Genomic DNA, 10566 nt, shown 5'->3' on the forward strand with positions numbered 1-10566 from the left:
TTTATTGACGTGTGCTTGAACACTATATAGAAAATCCCGTGTTTGCAGGAGACAATTTAGCGGAGGTAGCACCATGTTGGGAGCGCGATTAAATCAAAGGAGTAGGCTCACGAAGGGCTGAAATCGGCCCTGTGAAATGACCAAACTTAAAGCGAAGTTTAGACAAATTATTTTTGCATAAAAAATAGTCAATATATGATAGTTTATCAAGGTGGTAGCTAATTTGGAGTTTTGCACTGGTGTATCTGAGATCTACTCCTTCAAACAACATGAAATACAAGAAAATGCTTTAAATGACAATATTTTTTGTAATGAAATGCTCAAATATAGTATAAAACACAGCCATGGACCGAGTGCATTATCATTATGACAATTTTTAAATATCACCGTGAAGATTAAAGAACGACGTTCGTTTAGTATCATATTTGCCCCCAGATTTATAAAAAAAAAAATGAAGTACATGTTGAATAAACGCCCTACATTGCAAAATGATGACGGAAATACACTTATTCCAAAAATAAACCGAAACTTAATTGAAAATGTGTCACATTTCTACTACATTGATGTAGTCAAAATACGTACGGAACATACATTTCCGGAAATATCCATAAAATTTAACCAATTTTGCAGATATTTGAATATTAGACAGTATCTGTGAAGTAGAAAGTGTTAGATATAAGATGGTCTCTGTGAAGTAGAAAGAGTTGGATATCAGATGATCTCTGTGAAGTAGAAAGAGTTGGATATCAGACAGTATCTTTAAAGTAGAAAGTGTTAGATATATCCTATGGTCTCTGTGAAGTAGAAATTGTTAGATATCAGACTGTCTCTGAGTTTCCGTTTATATGGAGGGACATTAGATTGATTGATTGATGATTGATTGATGTTTTCTGTCACACTCAACAATTTTTCAGTTATCTGGTGGTGCCCAGTTTTTATTGGTGGGAGAGAGAACCCAGATACAATGTACATGGGAAGAGACCACCGACCTTCTGCAAGTAAACTGGGAAACTTTCTCACTTACCGGCGCGAGCTGCATTCGAACTGGCGCCGACCAGAGGTGAGAGGCCGTGTGATTTTGAGCACGGTGCTCTAACCACTACACCACGGAATCCCATTAAGCACAGAGAGAGGGCCTGCTTGTGACATGGGAGTTCTGAACTTGATCTAAAGTAATCTTGACAAGGTCAGACGTTGTAATAAATCAGAATTGTTTGTGCAGATCATAATTTTGTCATGGAAAATGGCATGGAAATGATCGCCACATCAAAATGATAAAACAGAATGACTGATATCACCATGTATCTATGTGTAAACGTGATCGATACAGCTATTGTGTTGCCACTTCTACATCAAGAGTTATCCAGGCGACTGTGAAGGTTCGTAGACCGCTTGTTCAGTTTTAATATCTTGAGGAATATGTAAGGTAATAAAAATACCTCGAACAGCCTTGTTTGTTTTGATTTGACGGATTTTGTTTTACCTGCATATAATGCATGGTAGACAACGAAAGGATTGGTGTTATCAATGGTGAGCCTATTTTACCATTTGTCAGAAGGAAGTCCAAAATTTACAAGAGATATGGCTAGAATGTAAAACTTATACGGTACCAATTTAGATGTACAAAATGTGTTAAAACATTTACATATGTTTATTTACTACAAAGTGATGCTTTAGCACCTGTTTCCCCCTCTAGTAATACTATAGGTTAACCTGTTTAATGCACCAACTTTGTAATACGAAGTCTGTGTAATCCAGAACCTGACGTGTATTAACCGACACATGCGTCATTGAAGACCTGTGTAATCCGAAACCTGCGTTTTACGACACTTGTGTTTTTGTTGATTCTCATCATAAATATCATTTTTCCTTGTTCTCCAATCTGATGTCAAACAAAAAAAATATTCTCCCCTGAAGACAAGATATGTTGTCCATGAGTTACAGTATCTTTGATATTTCTTTTCTTTCTCCACTACAGACAGTGAAAGGTCAACTGGGTTCACAACCTTTGACACCTAGAAGATTTCTACATGACAGACTCCATCACTCGCGCATCAGAGACCATGGCCAAATGTGTGCAGACCGTAAAAGAGGCGAACAAAAATCCGTACATGCAGTAACCCTAGGGAGTGTGTTACCTGCTCCCCAGGGAGGGGGACAGTCACGGAGTATTACCAGTGGACATGACACTGAGATAAAGAGGGGGACAGTCATGGAGTATTACCAGTGGAAATGACACTGAGATAAAGAGAGGGACAGTCACGGAGTATTACCAGTGGAAGTGGAAGTGACTCTGAGAAAAAGAGTACCTGATTTTTTGTTATGTGTTACTAATCTTTGTAAATAAAAAGATATTTAATTGATTTAATTCAGTATTTTGTTTATTGACTTGTTTTCTGATTAAGATAAGCAAATGAATGATTTTAGACAAGGTTAACCTGGTTACACCAAGGGAGAGGGTACTGTATTCTCTCATCAGAATGTTACCAATGTAGAAAAGAAGGACGCAGATGATGACATTTTCATTCCAATATTTATCATTATTAAATCGAGTGTGATTCCGCGTTGCTTCTGTTTATGAATAGAGGGGATCAAATAGGATTGATATCCAACGTATTGGCTGTTTATTAGAGAAATAAAATAAAGAATTCAGGGCCCAAAATTACATTTGAAATGCATTTTGTCTTTCTTCTCAGTGGTCATTTTCTCTAATGACACTTTATTTCTTGCCAAACAAAATCCAGCTTAGGGTTGGTTGTTAAATCTATAGAATGATTTTGCAATGTAAATTGTATTGTGGTAGACTGGAAATCTTTAATTGCGAAGCTCACACAATGAAATTAAGATTTTAAGAGAACTGAAGTAGTAAGGTTTAATATTGAATTCCCCCTGACCTCCTGTGAACTCAGCCTATTTAAATCACAAGGGACTAAGCCCGTTATAGGCCCAAACTATGTGATACCATAGATAAAGGGTATCACAGACTTCGGGCCCAAAACGGGCTTAGCCCTTGAGATTTAAATATGAGATATTCCTTCTTACTTGAAACTGACTTATGAGCGGCATTTTCACACACACACACACACACACACACACACACACACACACACACACACACACACACACACACACACACACACACACACACACAGAGTATAAAGCTCACTTTATATACGCGGGTTATGCATTTTTTCCTGTAATGCTAGCTACCTTCATCACCCGATGAAACAACAAAGAAAGCATTTAATTGTTTAATGACACGCTTGCAAATTGCACTTTGCATTGTATATCAAGATTACATATCAAGCCTACAAAGCTCATTTTACATTGTGGACTAACCTCTCAATGCTCACTTTACATTCTGAATCTAATATATAATTTGAAGTGTATTTGTCCCTTTCTTCTTTTGCTTTCTTACTGTGTCGTTTTTCAAAACCAATACAGATCTTCTTGAGAGATGGTCGTGTAATGGAGGAAAGAAATTCACATGCAATTAGTAATTATCATCAGTTCTCTTCTGTCCGATCTTCTCCGTCAGCTATACAGAGCTAGCTTCTGTCTAAATATATGTACTAGTGTATACATCTAAATGTAAGCCACAAGCACTTGTTTTTGTAAATAAGTTATGACCTCTATATACTATAAAGGTCAAATCTCATTTACAGAAACAAGAGCCTGTGGCCATTTGCACAAGAAGTGATGACGTAGATTACTGATGACGTCCTCTGCTTGCTCATTGGATAATATTGTATGATAGGGGATTGAGCATTATTGGCAAGCAAGGAAAGCAAAACATGATTTTTTTTAAAAAATGTTCAAATAAGTTTACTCGTATACGTAAAATACGTAGTTGTTCAATGTGAAGTATGTTTCAAACAATTACAGTTTATTTGATAAGAAATCCGGCAAACGACGTTTTGGCACTTCCAAAGTTACTGTAAAAAGATCCCTCCGCAGTTCCCGGATTCACTATCTGTATCTCGTCACCAGCTCTGACGCTCAAAACGACGAAGCCTGTTGAAACTTCGTCATCATGTTCTTTTTCAGAATCCACTTTTACGGAGCCTCTGGGTGCGCCATTTTGTCTCAGTTGCGCGGAAGTCTCACCGTATGCGCCGGATGTTCCAGCGGCATGCGTACCGGCTGCTGCAATCGTCCAAGTGAAAGCATGCACCCCACCAGTCGGCGCTGTAAATATGCCTGTCTTTCGATTGTAGCCATTTCCGAGGTTTGTTTCAACAGAATCGAACACGAACGTTTGACCAGCCAAAAGGAATTTGAAATTGTTTGAAAAGTAAGCGTAAAAGGCAACGACCGGTGCTTTGTTGCTCTGGTCATAACCCTCAAGAGAATTTTTGACATCTGAAATGCAATGATAAAACAAGAAGCATAAATATGTAAAGAGAAACAAGAAATATATAAAACAAATCTAGTCTGTACAACATTTCTTTTTAAAATATCTCGTTCTCTGGAATAATTCCTTTGACCTCTTTCTTGGAACTTGTGTACTTCTTAGATTGTTATCGTGCCTCATCTTAGATTGGACGGTTGCGGTGTGCTTAGTAGTTAGGACTCTCACACCGCCATCGCGACGGTCTCGGACCTTTCATAGGAAAAAATTGCATTTCCTCTGAGAAGCCCGAGGTGTTCCAAATGCTTTTTCCTCTGCAAGGCTCGAGGTGTTCCGGTTTCTTTCGTTGCAACAAGATATCAAGACACTAGTCTGGTCCCCTTTCCCACAATTCCGTTCGCGCACTCTCAATACAGAGAGGCGCGAACAGAATTTTTGGAAAGGGACAGATTATCAAGACACTGGCGTCGTACCGTGTATCAGGAAATGTGTTTTAATTCTGATTTATTTGAACGTAAAAATATCGTATATATTAAAGAATAATTAAGGTCTTCCGTAGCAACGGAAGACCTTCTACTTATTGTGCTGGTTAAGATTATTCTTATTATTCTTTTTTTTTTTTTTCCTAGACGCTAACTTTGAAGCTTCATATCTCGCTCATTCCTCAACCGATTTTGCTCAAATTTTCAGCTTTAATACATTTTACTAAAGATTTTCAAAATACTTTTAAACATTTTGGATATTCTCTTCCGCTTGCGAGTTATTTCCCTTTTAGTGAAATTTTAGGGGCTTTGGTTTCCAGATAAAGGCTCCGAGACTATAATAATTGGAGCAGAGAAAACACTGAATTGGTAAAGTAGAAGCATTGTAGTTGTGCACATCATATTTTGTTTTTTGATTTCGCCATTTAAAATGGCGATAGAGAGGGGTCAAAAATCAGGACGCCTGAAAGAGCGAAAATTTGCACATATTTTCCTTTGTATCTTTTAAACTAAAAATATTTTGTTAAGACATGTAGAATAAAAGTTGTGTAGAATTTCAAGAGCTTTTATTTGACACCAGTAAAAAGGGGCTGGCCCCTTAAATTAGGGATCTACGGCCCCTAAAAGTTTTCGCTTTATAGCTCAAAAACGGCAAAGAATTCGATATGGCTTCCGATAGAAAAGTTGTTCTTTAACATCTTATTTATCTCATGAAATTGTTATTTTGTTCGAATGTTGTGTTATATTAGAGTAAAAAGCTATACCCGTAAACAAATAGCCATTTTCATTTGGCAAGTGAGCGAGAACTCTTCATGCGTATAACTGAAATAAACTTGCTAAAAATAACATACCTGACTACAATAGATACTAATATTCATTTTAAATAAGGTTTTTAACATGCTCTGTGGTTCAAATACAAATTATTTAGTGATACATTTCTCTTTTTCTTTCGTTTTAACATAAACAAACCTTCAACAACAACAAAAGGAGAGAGATAAATTATCTTTTATTTGTTTCATATTAGAATTAAAATAAGTAATATACATAAAAATAAAACGTTCAAACGTAAAATAAATCATGGTCAATAACTGCAAGCTGTTTACATTCTTCACGGTCAGCGTTGTTTATACAGTTATGTAACCCAACTCTCGCCTCGCTCGCAGGTGGCCAGAGTGACAAGCTTGCATAATCAAAACAAAAACATCGAAGCTAACTCGGCTTTCGTCCATCGCATAAATAAACACATCAATTACTGGAAAATTATGTTTGAAATCATTTTGAATCCTTTTACATTATATCATACTTAATTAACAATTATATTATGTTTTATTTCAATTATAAAGTAATTGTAAAGATGCTACCGCAAACATTTCGAGTTAGTGATCAATGGACCTCATAATATTTGTGTCAAGTTATACATACATTTAAAAAAACCTACACAATTTTCCTGATTATTTATCGGGTTGTCATTTTCCTCACAATAAGTTTACGGTAAGGGTATGTGACGTTTCTAATTGTCAGAAAAAATCGTACTAAATAAAATGAAGTAGTTTTAAGTTTTATTAACTTCTAATTGTCTGCATACAGAAGGATTTATTTGTCGGTTCATTTCATTTCATCTAAATACAATCATGCGTGCAAGTAGATGCGGTTTTTATAAGTGAAATGAAAAAGGCAAGAGCGCCCCAAATATATATATACATCTCAAGCGTCTTATTGTGTTTAATTTTGGAGATTCATCACATGTGGACAAGCAATCTGTGATTTAACTCTACTTTAGCCAGTTGATACACAAGCTTTCTGCATTCTCTACAAAGTGAAAAAAATGGATCCTTTTTGTAAGAATAACAAATAATTTATAAACTTTATTTTTTAAATCACGGGTTCTTATCATGATTATACCAACTCTAAACATGTATAGAAAATCATCAGAAATCCACATCGAATCAGTCTCATTTCATTCAGTCATTAACTGCAAGCATTTTACATACACACCGGGGTTTGTTCTTGTTTACAATTACGTAACCCATGGCTCGATTGCCCGAGTTCGGAGCCATCGCATGTGTACCAGCGATCAGCGGCAATACATGTACACACAAAAACATTACCGTTTTAATGTAATTTGCAAACACAACGATTTACAGAAAATTATGTTTTTAATAAAATCGGATTTTTCAAATGATTGGTGGAAGGACAGGAAGTTCCAGTTCCCACCCTCCAATATTTTTGCCAACATATGCTTGACAGTATACAATACAGATCGTTAATTTACGGTCATGCCCTTTCCAGGCACGTAAAACCCGGGGGGGGGGGGGCAGGAAACCTAACGTTTTACTGTTAATTTACTATGAAAATGGTCATTGGAAGGCCTGTTGCCCCCCCCCCCCCCCCCACTTTCGTAGTGAAATGCGCTAATGTTATGTAAAGAACAAATTTTTTGGTGTACAGAAAAGTTGGAACCTACCCCACCCCACCCCACCCCACCCCCCACCCCCCCGAAATAGGATTTTTGACTTTGGGAAATTGTCCGTTTTCTTTCTTTTTTTTTTTTTGCTTTTTTTTTTTTGCTTGTCAAAGATTTTTTAGTAAGTGGAATTTTTTTTTTCTGGCTGCCCCCCCCCCCCCCACTTTCAAAAACGATGTTACGTGCCTGCTTTCAATCTGACCTGACCCAAGGACATATGGTCAAGTTCAAGGTTTTTATGTCACACAGCTCCGACGGAAGACCTCTCGTTGCTTTGCAACGAGCTTTGCTCTAGTTTAATTACCTATTTGTCAAATGGTATTAGAATGAGGGATGACAATCTTTAACCGATTAACCGGTCGGAACTAGGGTATAATCGGTTACAAATTCAATAATCGGGTTGTCGACCAAAATAAGTAGAAATCTACACGTGTGAGTATTTATTTGAAGGGAGTTTTATTTCACAATTTCAAATTTCCTGAATTTGTTAATTAATCTCTGAACGGCGTTACAATGTCGGTGTTCGAATTAAATTACATGTAATTTGAAGATAACGAAAGTTTTAGACCTCCTGTAACGATATACTTTCAGGGGGATCGCCGAAGTATAATCTATGACTACTACTACTTTAGAAAAGGAGGATGGCAGAAGTTGAAACTAATATTACTAGTACTATAGAATAGAGGGTGGCATACGCTTAATCTATAATTACAAATACTAGTACTTTAGAACAGAGGGTGGCATACGCTTAATCTATAATTAGAAATACTAGTACTTTAGAACAGTAGACTGGCAGACGCTTAATCTATAATTAGAAATACTAGTACTTTAGAACAGGAAACTGGCAGACGCTTAATCTATAATTACTGATACTAGTCCTTTAGAACAGAGGGTGGCAGACACTTAATGTATAATTACTGATACTAGTACTTTAGAACAGAGGGTGGCATACGCTTAATCTATAATTAGAAATACTAGTACTTTAGAACAGGAAACTGGCAGACGCTTAATCTATAATTACTGATACTAGTCCTTTAGAACAGAGGGTGGCAGACACTTAATGTATAATTACTGATACTAGTACTTTAGAACAGAGGGGGACAGACGCTTAATCTATAATTACTGATACTAGTACTTTAGAACAGGAGGGTGGCAGACGCTTAATCTATAATTACTGATACTAGTACTTTAGAACAGGAGACTGGCAGACGCTTAATCTATAATTACTAATATTAGTACTTTAAAACAGGAGACTGGCAGACGCTTAATCTATAATTACTGATACTAGTACTTTAGAACAGGAGACTGGCAGACGCTTAATCTATAATTACTAATACTAGTACTATAGAACAGAGGATGGCAGACGCTTAATCAAATATTACTGATACAAGTACTTTATAAGAAGAGACTGGCAGACGCTTGATCTATAATTACTGATACTAGTACTTTAGAACAGAGGGTGGCATACGCTTAATCTATCATTACTGATACTAGTACTTTAGAACAGGGGGATGGCAGAAGTATAATCTACAATTATTGATACTTAAGAAATTGCAAAAGTTAAACAATAAATTACCAAACCGTAAAATTTTATTTTGCCGACATACCTAGTGGATGTACCGGTAGCATATAAACATGCAAAATGAAAGTAAAGATGCCCATAGGTCAGGGGAAGGAGTTAATCTCTACTTACTGTCCAGGGAGTAGTTCATGACGTGGACTCCTAATTCCTTTTTAAGACCTGCATTTTCCGCCCCAAGACGGCGTATCTCCTCCTGTGAATTTCTCATTTCCGTTTGCAGAACTTGGACATCCCGCATAACCTGGGCGACGTTCTGCACAAGATGCAATTTCTGAGAAAGTTCCTGGTTCAAAAGGACTTCCTTCAGCGAACCTATTGTATCAGAGGTTAACAATGAAGCGTTCTGGTAATTGGTCAAATCTTTCTTCTTTTCAATGGCAGCGCCTTCACTGCATGCAATGGACGTCAGCAGGGCTGCTAAAATCAGATGAAGAAAATCCATGTTTTCGATATAAATTCATACGGTATGTAATGTTATAAAACAGAACCAAACCACGCAATATATACTCTGTTATCTTGTTGTGTATATGTGTGTCAGATTTTATCATCTAGAATTGATATGTTGTGTACTGCGGTGCAAAACATGTTAGGCTGAACGTTAGATGATGTTGCAGTCTTTTTTGCGTTTCAAAATCGTGTTGTTTATGTAGTCGAGAAATCAGATTTAAAAACACAATTGATAAAAGTACAATAAATAAATAGATCTATGAATGAATATAAAAAGCTATGCTAAAAAATACACAGTGTAATATATAGTAGACCATATATAAGTATAATTACAGTACATGAATTGTAAATGTAATTATATACATGCAATTTGTCTATTGTTAAAATCATTACTTACAACATAACTGACAAATAATCGAATTACGGTACTTTCGACGTGAAATTTGTGGAACAGGATAGCAATTAGTAAAAAATACAAAAGGTTAGACCTCTATCAAATAGTAAGATTTAAGGCTCGCCTGGGTGCTTACTCCTCCTAGGCACCTGATTTCACCTCTGGTATGTCCAGGGATCCGTGTTTGTCCTACTCTTAATTTTGCATTCTTAATAGGACTTACGAGATAGATGACCGTTCGTTATCGTCACTTTTTCATCCATCTTCACTAGCCAAGGGTTTACGTTCCGCTCCGCTTCTCTACAATGTAAAGAATCTACAATGTAAAGAAATGGAGCGGATCGTTAAACCCTTGGCTAGCAAAGATGTTTTTCATCATACAAATGACAAAATGAAAAACAAAATGAAAGTTCTAAACAATACGAAAAAAAAAACCCCGAAAAAAACCCCCCAAAACTGCACGCACGCATACACACACAGAGCGGTTTAACAAGGGAACTTTAAATGATATACACAGAATGAAAAAAAAAACATGCTATGATTTAACAACATATCAACATTCATTGGCGATTAACCAGGTTTGCCCACATTCGTATGAGTACCGTAACATTGACGTATTTATAAATCAGAAATTGCTCACAACACTTTTCAAACGTATAAATATGTTTAGAATATATATATTTGCTATTTTCAGTTTTTATCTAGTATTTTGTATATTTTTCAGTATGTTTATCTTCTTTTTCTTCTTTATTTGTGAAACAACACATGTCTACTGTCACAATCTGGTGGGGAGGGGGGGGGGGGGTGACAAAGCTGGGGAAAAGGATGGTACCAACAGGCGCTTTC

General features: G+C 36.5%; 1 protein-coding gene across 1 annotated transcript; it reads right to left on the reverse strand.

Moving 5' to 3' along the window:
- Positions 1-3238: 3238 nt before the first annotated feature.
- Positions 3239-10115, reverse strand: LOC125673881 (uncharacterized). The gene is made up of 2 exons (XM_048910809.2): positions 8991-10115; positions 3239-4362 (listed from the first exon to the last, which is right to left on the reverse strand). The coding sequence occupies exons 1-2, from the start codon at positions 9319-9321 to the stop codon at positions 3887-3889; spliced, it is 807 nt and encodes a 268-aa protein (XP_048766766.1). The 5' UTR covers positions 9322-10115; the 3' UTR covers positions 3239-3886.
- Between the last annotated feature and the right edge of the window lie 451 nt (positions 10116-10566).

This window comes from Ostrea edulis, chromosome 3, assembly GCF_947568905.1.
Source record: "Ostrea edulis chromosome 3, xbOstEdul1.1, whole genome shotgun sequence".
Lineage (NCBI taxonomy): Eukaryota > Metazoa > Mollusca > Bivalvia > Ostreida > Ostreidae > Ostrea > Ostrea edulis.

Excerpts from the sequence above, each read along its gene's own strand:
- LOC125673881 (XM_048910809.2), bottom strand. The coding sequence starts at position 9,321 with ATGGATTTTCTTCATCTGATTTTAGCAGCCCTGCTGACGTCCATTGCA. Across the intron at positions 4,363-8,990 it reads CATGAACTACTCCCTGGACA|ATGTCAAAAATTCTCTTGAG; the intron begins GTAAGTAGAGAT and ends ATTGCATTTCAG.